The sequence below is a fragment of the Dermatophagoides pteronyssinus genome, unplaced genomic scaffold (assembly GCF_027571235.1).
Source record: "Dermatophagoides pteronyssinus isolate colony J.1.1.1.1 unplaced genomic scaffold, Derpt_VIB-CSIC_2022.12 sq0021, whole genome shotgun sequence".
In the NCBI taxonomy this organism is placed as follows: Eukaryota; Metazoa; Arthropoda; class Arachnida; order Sarcoptiformes; family Pyroglyphidae; genus Dermatophagoides; species Dermatophagoides pteronyssinus.
This window is the reverse complement of record NW_027461545.1, coordinates 202,860-215,363: the sequence shown is the minus strand read 5'-3', so window position 1 is coordinate 215,363 and position 12,504 is coordinate 202,860. Positions and strand designations below refer to the sequence as shown.

General features: G+C 29.1%; 2 protein-coding genes across 4 annotated transcripts; one reads left to right on the top strand and one right to left on the bottom strand.

Annotated features, from left to right (window-relative positions):
- Positions 1 to 1,203: 1,203 nt before the first annotated feature.
- LOC113799186 (sphingomyelin phosphodiesterase-like) lies at positions 1,204 to 4,126 on the top strand. 2 transcript variants are annotated; one of them, XM_027349783.2, is made up of 3 exons: positions 1,204 to 2,106; positions 2,321 to 2,669; positions 2,740 to 4,126. In XM_027349783.2, the coding sequence occupies exons 1-3, from the start codon at positions 1,852 to 1,854 to the stop codon at positions 4,038 to 4,040; spliced, it is 1,905 nt and encodes a 634-aa protein (XP_027205584.2). In that variant the 5' UTR covers positions 1,204 to 1,851; the 3' UTR covers positions 4,041 to 4,126. The 2 variants fall into 2 exon arrangements, with proteins under 2 accessions (XP_027205584.2, XP_027205586.2); XM_027349785.2 differs by having other exon boundaries at positions 1,210 to 2,010.
- A 564-nt stretch (positions 4,127 to 4,690) lies between these two features.
- Positions 4,691 to 11,389, bottom strand: LOC113799188 (uncharacterized). 2 transcript variants are annotated; one of them, XM_075822855.1, is made up of 4 exons: positions 10,863 to 11,389; positions 5,399 to 7,360; positions 5,303 to 5,332; positions 4,691 to 5,234 (listed from the first exon to the last, which is right to left on the bottom strand). In XM_075822855.1, the coding sequence occupies exons 1-4, from the start codon at positions 11,032 to 11,034 to the stop codon at positions 4,816 to 4,818; spliced, it is 2,583 nt and encodes an 860-aa protein (XP_075678970.1). In that variant the 5' UTR covers positions 11,035 to 11,389; the 3' UTR covers positions 4,691 to 4,815. The 2 variants fall into 2 exon arrangements, with proteins under 2 accessions (XP_075678970.1, XP_075678969.1); XM_075822854.1 differs by having other exon boundaries at positions 5,303 to 7,360; positions 10,863 to 11,385.
- Between the last annotated feature and the right edge of the window lie 1,115 nt (positions 11,390 to 12,504).

Genomic DNA, 12,504 nt, shown 5'->3' with positions numbered 1-12,504 from the left:
CACACTTAATATTTATTATTTTTTTGATTATCATTATTGCTTTTTTTTTTCTCTCTCTCTCTCCTGCTTTCTCTTCGATGTTGAATGTTTCATGTGGTGAGCGAACGAAACGAAAAACAAAAAATTGATAATGATTCAAGTTTTCCTAATCTCATGTTTTTCTGATTAAATTAAATTACTTTTTTTTTGATGAGAATTTCGATCCAAAACCGATAGATGGCATACCGGTCTCCATATTTTTTGAATCACTTTAACCGCATCATCGTCATCAAAAAATCCGTTATCAATCAATCAAATCGTTTTGATTGATGATTATTATATGTTATGTATGGAGGGAAACTAAGCAAAAATCGAAACGAAACGAAGTGAAAAAAAGAGTTTCGAACTGATATTTTTTTGTTTCTTTAATTTGGATTGATTTGATTTGATTTGATTGATGCGAAATAGGAAACAGAACAGATAATAAAAAAGAAAAAGAAATATCCGTAAAAAATGAATGTAGCTAACATCGATTTCTTTGAAAATCATTTTGGAAAACCGAAGTGAAAGAGAAACAAAAAAAAATCTAGATTAATTTCACATTCGATCGGCAACATTCATTCAGTCAGTGAAATTGAAAGAAAGAAAAAAATCCTCGAACTTAAATTTTTTTTTCGCTCTTGCTCTTTCTCTATGTCAGTGATTCTCAACCAGTGTGCCGCGGCACTTTAGTGTGCCGCGAAATTCTGAAAATGCAACTGTTATATATTCAAAAATTCTAAAATTGTGCCGCGACAACAAAAAGGTTGAGAATCACTGCTCTATGTTGATGCATGAAGACCTCGTCGCGTCATCCGCGTCATCATTAACAAGAGCAAATCAAGGAAAAAAAATCGAGGGAGAGAGAGAAAAGATATCCAAATTGAATAGAATGGAATGGCAATGATTCAAGATATGATGATGATAATAACATTATCATAATGATAATATAATGTAATATCTAGTGTATAGTGGTTTTTGGTTCGAATTACAATGCTTTATCATCATCGTTATTATTGTAATTGTAATCGGTAATCATCATCATGATTATAAATTGCTTTGTCATAATGAATTCAATTCAACAACAACAATGATAATAATGTGATTTGATTTTGATTTGCTGTTGTCGGGTTGATAAATTCTTCAGATATAAACATCATCATCATCATCATTCGAAAATTGTCATTGATGATGATAATGATAATAATCATCATGGAAAATATTATTACAAGGCAATTTGACAAAACAACAACAACAGTGTCAACAACAACAACCAAACAACCACAATAACCCTGATCATCATCATTGAAAAATATTTCAATAATTTTTCTGGTTTTTGATGGTTATTGATCATCTTTCTTTCTTTATTCATTTTGTTTGCAAGGAAAAACAGCATACCAGCAACCGTGCAACCAAACATTTCATTGTTTTTTACCCAGCTATAAAAATGACAATCAATTTTTTTTTTTGCAATTTCATTACATAAACACAAATAATTTAAAACGTATCATCATCATTTTGATCATTGTTTCTTAATGTGCCTTACCAATTTTATCATATGATTTGATAACGATATGACGTGATTGATTGATTGATTCTCTAAATAAGATATTGGTTGCCATTATCATTATCGGTTGTTTATCATAGAAGAAATCATACAAACAATTTTCGTTCGTTGTCCTCTATTCAAATTTCATTCAATTTTAAAACAACAAACACATTCGTTTCGATTCAAGTCGTCATCAATAAGGAGAAAAAATCAACTGGTGGTGATTTTGTTTGTTTGTTTGGTCAATCCACAGTCCATCATCATCATTCATCATTCGAACAAAAATGTTGGCTTTAAAAAAAAGCTTACTAATGTTATCGATATTGATATCATTGATAATCATAATTGATTATAATGTTCAAGGTATGATTATTAATGGTGGTCGTAATGGTGATGATTCCAATCAAATTTCAACAACATCAATGAATAATAATTCACTAAAAGTGAGTCAATCTTCTTCTACTTCTCCTTTAAATGATCATACGCTTTTCAATATTATTCATTTGTTACGCTTTTTAAATCCCAAATTATTAGTTAAAGTGAGTTTTTTATTAATTTAATTAATTAAACAATAACAAATTAGATTTCAAATTAATCAATTAGTTGTTTGTTTTTCAATAAAATATAATCAATCAATGTTGTTGCTGTCCATCCACCCAAATATGCTTCCAAATATGCTTTCTCGTGCTTTCAATCCATTATATGACCAATCAATCAAATCAATTATAAATGTCATCACTAATAAAAAAATAGGAATATAATACGGCAATTAGAGGTAATAAAGCATCATGGTTAACATGTCAAATATGTTCAATGGCTGTTGGAGTTATACGTTTATATCCAAATTTACCAACTGTACAGGCAATATTTGTAAGTGTTTGCTCATTGGGTTATGAAGAAAGTCGTGTTTGTGAAGGTCTTAGTCAATTGTTTGGTGAAGAATTAATCTATGTGTTGGTACATTCATCATTACAAAATTCAGAAATTTGTGGTCTTGTTATTGGAACAAGTTGTATGTCAACAAGTGCCTTATATCCACATAGTGATAAATGGAAATTACCCCTGTTACCATTATCCAATTATGTTACCAATGTTCTTTTGGGTATGATTTTTTTCACAACAACAAATAACAACCATTAACCCTTCGTTTGTTTTGTTTAATTTGTTCACAGATCTTGAACATCGACAAAAATGGCGTGAAGAAAATGCTGTTTCAGTGCAACAAACAAATCAATCAACAATTCTTCATTTATCCGATCTGCATCTAGATATTTATTATCAACCAAATGCACCGGCTGGTTGTAGTGAACCATTATGTTGTCGATCAACAAGTACATCGAATAAACGTAGTCATGCTGCTGGATTTTGGGGCAGTATGGATAATTGTGATTCAGTACTACGTACGGTTGAAAATCTTCTGACAACAATTTCACAACAACATTCAGATAAATATCGTTATCTTTTGCTGACTGGTGATTATATACCACATGATATTTGGAATACAACCAAAGAAGAAATCATACATACAACACGTACATTTAATGGTCTGATTAAAAAACATGTTCCAAATGATAAAATTATTATACCGGTTATCGGTAATCATGAATCAAATCCTGTTGATCAATTTTGTCCGGAAGATTTAAATAAACATTTTTCAAGTCAATGGCTTTATGAAGAACTGTTACAACAATGGAAACAATGGATACCTGCTGAATATCATGAAATATTTCGACAATATGGCTATTATGCTGTTGTTGATCGTCAAGCTCGTTTTATAGTAATGAATATGAATTATTGTGCACGATTAAATTTCTGGAATGTTTTACGTTATCTAGATATGGGTGATATGTTACATTGGTTACAACTTGAATTACAAAATGCAACATTATCTGGTCAATATGTTTACCTTGTTGGTCATATTGCACCGGATGAAGATGAATGTTTTACACATTGGGTAATAACATATCGTGATATTATTGAAAGATATAAAAATATTATTCGTGGACAATTTTTTGGCCATACACATTTGGATGAAATACGTTTATATTATTCCAATCAACCATTAAATAATCCTGAACCAATTGGTGTTGCTTACCTGGCACCAAGTGTTACTACTTATTTAAATGTAATGCCATCATTTAGATTTTATTCAACTGATACGGAAACTGGTGAACTTGTTGATCATATGACATATTATTTGAATTTGACCAAAGCTAATCATATGGATAAACATAAATATGAACCAATCGAAACAACACCTGTATGGGAATTTGAATATAATGCACGTGATTCATATAATATGACATCATTATCGCCAAAATCATGGCATCAATTTACTGAACAAGTTTTAACAAATCCAATCTATCTACGTCGTTATTATCAACATTATGGCCGGTATAATGATGATCAAACCGATATGAAACCAATTTCTTCAATGATTAATGTGATTGATAAAGTTTTTGTTCGTGTTTAAAAAAAAAGTCTATGTTTATTTTCTTTCTCTATTTTTTCCACTTAATTTTTTTTCAATTAAATAAATTATTCAATTAATTTTAACAATGTTGACAATGCAATCATTTTTCAAATTGTTTTTTTATTTTATGAAATTTTGTTTCAGCAATGAGCGACATCTATTGGCGAATAATGGCAACTTTTATCAATTTAAATTTGAATTTCATGAAATCATTTTATTATTATTATTTTACAAACAAAATACAATGTTTTTTGGGCAACAAAAAAAACAACAAATGAATAATGCTGATGATTAGCTGAATATAGTGGTCATAATGATTAGTGAATGGATGAACAACAATTTGACAACAAAAAAAATTCAATAAAATGAAATTTTACAAATATTTTTATAATGTATGTGTGTGTGTTGCACTTGATAATTTAAAATGTTTAATTAATGATAATTTCAAATCAAATTAATGACTAAATATTGATGATGATCGATAAATACAGGAGTAGAGATAATGATAATGATAATGATGATGAGGATAGTAATAATTAATAATCGATTGCTAAAAATATCAACTAATGAGCATAAACAACAACAACAACAATAATTATAATGATAATAAGGATAATTCAAATTCAAAAATCAAACAAAGAAGAAGAAGAAAAAAAATCTATCTAAAAAATATTTTTCAATTTGCGCGGATCATATTTTGTTTGTTTTAAATATTTGGCACCGGCTTTTTTTTTCAGCAAAATTTTGCCAAAAAAAAAGAAAGAGGAAATTCTTTTCATTGAGGCAGTAATAATCGTTGTAATTGTTGTGGTAACATCAATTGAGAAGTGGATGAAGAAGATTGTGGTATTATGGATGTTGTCGTTGCTGTTGGTGGTGGTGGTGGTGGTGGCAATAAATGTCCATTGGAATTTTTATGAGATTGACGAATGGAAATCGATGAATTACTGTTACCATTGGATTGTTGTAAAATATGTTGAGCATCACGATGACGACGAAGATCAACTTTACGTTGAAATGCACGTGGACATAGATCACAAACAAATGGTTTATAACCGGTATGTTTTCGAGCATGAGTGATTAGATTTGATGATTGGGAAAATGCCTTTCCACATACATTACATTTATGTGGTTTTTCACCCGTATGAATATAGGTATGTTTTTTCATATCCGATTTTTGATGAAATCTTTTTCCTATTACAAAAAATGAACAAATTATTAGCAAATTAAATTAGCAAAAAAAATTCATATTGATTACTTACCACAATACATGCATGGAAATGGCCTTGTATCTGAATGGATTAACATATGAGTTGATAATGTTGATGAACGTTTAAATTGTTTTCCACATTGCTTACATTCAAATGTTCGATCCTGGCCGTTAGATGTCATCATGGTTCCATTTAAAATATGATTATTATTGTTTGCCATTATTTGATGAACGCCACTATGATTATGATGATTATGACCACCACCACCACGATTTGATGATGATTTCGATTTCGATGATACAACGGAAGCAGAAGCCGAAGCATGAGCAGCAGCAGCAGCTGCTGCAGCCATCAATTGATGATGATGATTATGTGGATTATTATGATCAACCAAATTCAATGATGATAATAAAGAATTACGTGCGACATCTGCGGATGATGTTGGAATCAAGGAGGAAAACATATCACCGGAAGGAAATAATGAACGTAATAATGTTTTTTGTTGTTCATTATTGAATGATGCGGCGGCAGCGGATGAATATCCAGGTTGTAAATATGCTGCTATAGCTGATGATGTATTTGCAATCTGATTTGATGGTTGTGGATGATGATGATGAGCATTATTATTACTATTATTATCAGCCAAATTTGAATGAATTAATGAACGAGATCGATTTGATTGAATGCAATCTTGTTGCGGATGACGATGATTTTCTTTTAAATTTTTTGTTTGTTGACCAACAGCAGCAGCTACAGCTGAATAAAGAAATGGATTAGCATAGAATGGTGGTGAATTTGGTGGTGTCATCATATTGCTGTTTTGATGGCATATTGGATTATATAAATTATTATTATTATTATTGTTTGAATGTTTAATCAATAATTCTGCTGCGGAATCGTCATCATCATTATTTGTTGATAGATTGATTGGTTTTTCTTCATCTTGATCAACAACATCGATAATTGGTTCGTCATCATCATCATCATCATCATTATTATTATCTAATGATGTAATCGAATTATTACTATTCATTGATGATGATTGTCGTCTTTTCGATGATTCATTGATTTCATCATTATCCATTGGATTGATTTTAAAAAATCCATTCATCATCGATGATGGTGATGATGAGCCAATACTCGATGAAATCGATGATGATGGTGATGATTGACCATGATGATCACCATCAATACTATTCAATACTGATAATGATGATGTGGATGATATTGATGGTGATATGGATGGTGATGAAGAACCAAATGAATATTCTTCTTCCTCGGAACCATTTGTTAATCGATGATGTTTTTGTCGATTTGTTTTATTGGAAATTAATTTTGAATCCGTTGAAATCTTCGATGATATTTTCGGTGATGATGATGATAAAATTGAATTAATAGAATAATCGGATATTGCTTTTCTTGATTCTTTATTATTATTATTATTATTGCCATTATTATTCATCATTGATGATGATGATTTTGTTTTTTTATTTCGATGATTTTTGATTGAATTATCATTATTTGATCGATTGATGATATTATCATTGTTTATAGTCAAATTGGATGTTGTTGTTGTTGTTGTTGGTGATTTAGGACTAAGCAATCCTAATGATACATTAAAATTTTGTTGCATTAATGAACCATATGCAGCAGCAAATGCAATTGGATCCATTAATGGATTGATTAAATTTGATGAACCTAATATTAATTCATTTGGATTTGTTGTTGTTAATGATGATGAACAATGATTTAATTGTTGTTGTTGATTTGAACCAAGCCAATTTGTTGATAATGTTGCCATTTTATTTGAATAATTTGCCAATAAACTTGGCATATCTAATGAAGATGATGATGATGATTCTGAAGACGATGATGATAACAATGATGATGATAATGATGATGATGATGTTGATGTTGATGATTGAAATATTTGATTACGTGATGATTTTTGTCGATCATTAACAATCGATGATGATGATGATGAAAATTGATTTAGATTAAAAAATTGATTCAATTGATCCGGAATAAATGAACGTGAATGAATTTTATTTAAATCGATTGTTGTTGTTGTTGTTGGTGAATTGGATTTCGCTTTATTATTATTGAATGCTGAATGGAAAAAAATGAATGAAAGAAAGAAAGAAAGAATTATACAAACAGGTAAACAGGACTGAAAAAAACATCACAAAAAATCACAGCAAACATCTTTTCATCACAGTGAAAATCAGTGTAGAAAAGTGTGTAGCCCAATATTATTAGTTTATTACTTAAATTGTAAAATGTTTTTTATAATTTATTTGTCATCATAATAATAATAAAACTGATGTCAAATGAATTTTGTAAAAAACTATTGTAAAAATCGACCTGTGCCTTGTATGTTGATCAAAGTGCAGCGACTTTAACCACACAAAAAAATGACAATCCTTATTTATTGTTATTAACCTGTAGGTATATTAACTTTTTTTGTTGTTTTGTTTTGTTACCTACAAAGTTTGAAACGTTACATACACAGACGACAAACTTTTAGACAATGACACGCGTCTATGTAAATATTAACAAGTAGGTAAAGTAATTTAAAAGATTTATCTGTCAATCTTTGATTGTCGTTAGTTTTTTTTGATGATAAGAATAAAATCTTTAATAATAAATCAAACTTATAAATGCAATGATTTTTTTTATGGATAATCAGGATTTTTTTTTGTAACTAAAAAGTCTTGATTACTAATAATTGAGATTGTGTGTGGGGAAAGAAATAATTAACCAGCTGGTTAATCGATATTCAATCAAATTTTTTGTTTATTTGTGTTTTGGGTTTGGATATGTTTTTTTTGATTCAATTGACAATTGATGTTGATTAAATGACGAACAACAAGGATGTCATACATACACACAATGTAAATATAGAAATAAACAAGGATAACGAACCGGAATCAAAAACACAAAAGCAATAGGATCTACAATTCATTCACATCGATTCATTCCATTATGTTAATTAATATCAGGATATTATTATTCACAGGTGTTTAAACAGCATAGTTTTTTTACAGAATAGAATAACATTATTGATCAAGATTCGGGTCATCATCCGTAACATCATCATTATGTCATGTTCATCGAACTTATTCATCGAATTGATTCATCTGTTTGGCAAATGAAAAAAAAATGTTTCCGGATAGATAGAGTGCATACCAAGACAAACAAAGAGGCCAATGAACAAGTGAAAATCATATTTTTCCCATATCATCCATTGGATATTACATACAAACACACACACACTACTTTCAAATCTTTAATTTTGATTGCCAAAAATAAAAATAAACCTAAAATTGAATCGGAAATTAGGAATGTTCGAGAACTGTGATTATTGTTTTTATTTTTTTTTCAATACTGTTAGCTAGTGTAGAGATAGTGTTTTATCATTGGAAAAAAAACAGTGAAAGGGAGAGACAATCAGAAATGACAAAAATAACAACAATCAACCAGAAAGGTCTTTTCTTTTAAAGTTGTTAATGTTGTTTGATAATTTTCTATTATTGGAATGGAAAATTCGAGCATGAAGAAAAATCTAGACAAATGACCAACAGGATAAACACAGAATTAGCCAAAAAAAACGCCAATCACCAAAGTAAGCAAAAATGTATTTACAAACTGTGTGTGTATGCTGCGTGTTTGAAAACAACAACAAGAATTTCACCTAAAAAGTAAATATGAATTTTTTGTTTTTAGAGAGAGAGAGGGGGAATGATATTTTTATAAATGTCAGTCAGTAAAAAAGAATCATGCAACTATGAAGTTATGATGAATTCTATTTTTATCATCATTTGGGTAGAAAGAAAAAAAAGGTGAAATTAGTTAAAACCAAAAAAAAAAAGATTAAACACTTAAGATGATTGAGAATTGATTTGATATTCAAATGTCAACAGGATTTTTTTTTTTTTTTATTTTTTTTGGTTCAAAATATCTTCTCTAATAAAATAATAGAGGAAAAAACAATAATCATCAATAAGCTACTGACTTTTTTTTTGGCAATCTAATCATCATTAACAACATTTCAATCGATTGATTGATTTGATTGATTCTTAGTAAATATAATGTTTGTTTTGTGCCACTCAACAAAGTTTTTTTCATCTTCTAACTCCTAAATCTCAAATGTTTTCTTTAATTATTTTTCAATTTTACAAATTTTTTTTCTCCTTATGGAAATCGATAGGATAAATTGACTGTAAATGTTTTTTTTCCTTTTTGGATTTTTTGATTAGATTTTTTTTTTTGCAAAATAAGTTTTTCACATTTGATTGATTGATTGATCGATAACGATGATGATACCGAAAGAAGAAAAAAATTAATAAATTCAATTTTTCTTTCAAGAATGATTAAAGCAACAACAAGAAAAAATGAACAAAATTATTCACACAACAATCTTTATATCTGAATAGCATTTGACAAAAACGAAACATTCAAAAAAAAAGATATGAAAAATGATTTGAATTCATATATGAACAAAAAATTATAAATACAGATGTAAATACATGGCAAAAATTGCAAATCAAAACAGTGAATAATGAATGATAAACCATATCGATAATGAATGATGATGAAGGTGAAAATTTCGCAATTCCTTTTTCTCTTCCTGAATTAATTTATCAACACATTTACTAATATAAACAACACATTCATCAAATTCGCTAATAAATCATATCATAAAGTTATCATATACTTGCACTTTTGCCCAAAAAAAAATATGATAACAACAAACATCTTTAGATAAGATGAATTCGGCATTTTCAAAAATGAAAATTTTCTGATAATACTGATGATTGGACATTAGTAGAAAAAAATTGGTCAATAACTAATCAATAATTTTTTTTTATCGGAAAAAAATTGTTCAAAGTCAAACAGATTATCAGATAATTCGGGGCAAAATATAGAATGAATACTGAACAACAACAACGACAAAAACAATATTTATGGATATTGATAAAAATACAAATAAATCAAATCAAGACATTTAATTTTCTTACAAGTGGCTATTGGCGCCATGTATTGCTCCCAACAACAACAACAACAAAACTAAAACTTCTTAATCATCATCATCAATAAAAAATCAATTATCAAACAAACAATCAAAAAAAAATCACAAACACAATACAATCATGATTTACAATTAGAGATTTGATTTGATTTTTGAGGCGAACAATAATAATGATAATGATGATTTAGTGATGAAAACAATCATCAATTGATATTATGATCTAATCTTTTTTTCTTCTCCTCAAAAAAAAATGATTAAACAATTCTTATCAGGATTTTTGGTTGTTGCAAGGCTGCTGTTATTTTTTGATTCTGTCATTGATATACATTGCATTGATTTTGTTTCAAAATTGGACTTTTGATTACAAAGTACAGTAGTTGTTTGACCTTTTTGTCTGTGTGTGTTTGCACAAATCAATAAAGGTAAAGGTAATGATAAGTGTGAAATATACATACACAAACACAAGCCAGGTGTTTTAGTGATATCACCTTTCCAATTTTTTTTATCGAAATACAAACAAACATCTTTTTGTCCAAAAATAAAATCTAATATACACATTTCTTTACAATGATTACTTACCATTCGGTACAAACGATTCCTGTTGCCGTTGATTTAATTGAAATCTCGATGCTGATTGATTTATCAATGATGATGATGATTTAGTTGTTGTCGATGTCGATGTCGATGATGGTGGTGGACAAGCGGTGGTCACCATGTTTATATTAGGATGATCGTTATTAATATTTAGCATTTCATTTCAGTGGAAAAAGAATTTTCAGTTGTAAATTGTTTTAGTTTTTCGTCGGTTCGAATGATAAATTCAAGTCAAAAATCAAGTCACAATTCAACAAGACCAAACGAATAAACAAAAAAAAATCAAAAACCAAGAATCAGCGATAAAAACACAAACACAAAGTCAAAGTCAAATCAAATTGAATTAAATTGTTGTTCAAGTTGTTGGTGAATGGTTGGTTAGAATTGAAATGACAAAATATTTTCAAATAAACTTTGCTTTATCTAGATTTTTTTTCTGTTTTTTTGTTTTTTCAAATTGATCAAACAAAGTGTGAAGAAAAATAGGAATGATATGGACATAAATGTACCATTTTGTAATGGTAGTAGTATTTAGAATAACCAAAAAAAAAGAATCTAAATAATTTTCTTTCAATTCTCTATTGGTTATATAATAGGGCAGCAATCATTTTTTTTTTTTTGGTATGGAAGAATCACAATCCAAGAAACTCCACCACATCCAAAAAAAAAGAAAGAGTGGTTCAGAGCAAACAAGTGGTAAGTGAATCACGTATAATATTCCATTCAACAAAAAATAAAACCAAAACACACACGAATCTCACATTGCTAGTTGAATGGAATGAATCGGTTTTTTCATCATCATCATCATCATCAACAAATCATTTTTGCAAGCAAAACATACACCCGGTATAATGTGAACATCTGGGTTGTGTGTGTGTGTGTAGCATTTTTTGGGATCTTTTTTTTCGGAATTGACAAAGGGAGATGTCTTTCTCTCTCTCTCTCTCTCTCTCTCTCTCTCTCTCTCACCACCACCGTAATATATAACTGTGATGGCCTCATTATATTACATTTGGTATTCTTGACAATAAAAGGGGCAGAAGCAAACAACAAAAAGCATCAACAACAACAATAACAACGATATATGATCATCATTGATCCAATAAAACAGAACACAGAACATAACGAACAACCAAAAAATAAAAATCAAAAATCACCACCAGTTAGGTGTGGCCTATTTACATATTGATCAATATTGAATTCAATATGAAGATCCGCCCAAAAAAAAAATCTTTTCCTCTTTACACATAGTATTCTTGTGTTGAATGACGCGTGTTCATTGTCGTCGTCGTCGTTGAAAAAAGTAACGATTGATCGTGTGTGTGTGTGTACGGTACACCCGTACACTTTTCTTTGACTTGATACATTGATGACGCCAAGCATGAATCTTTCTTTTTTTTTCTCTTTCTTTTAAAACATTCAACAATAATAACGCCTAAAAATACATACATTGAGAAAAGATTTTTATTATTCTTGAATTTTTTTGTTTTTGTTTTTGTTTTTCACAAATATGACCATCATCATCTTTGTTGTTGTTGTTACCCAATGGATGTTCCTTGGTTTTCAAAAATTCGCTTGGTCTGGTATTTTCTTCATTTCATTTGACCCCATAATAACAATGAATATA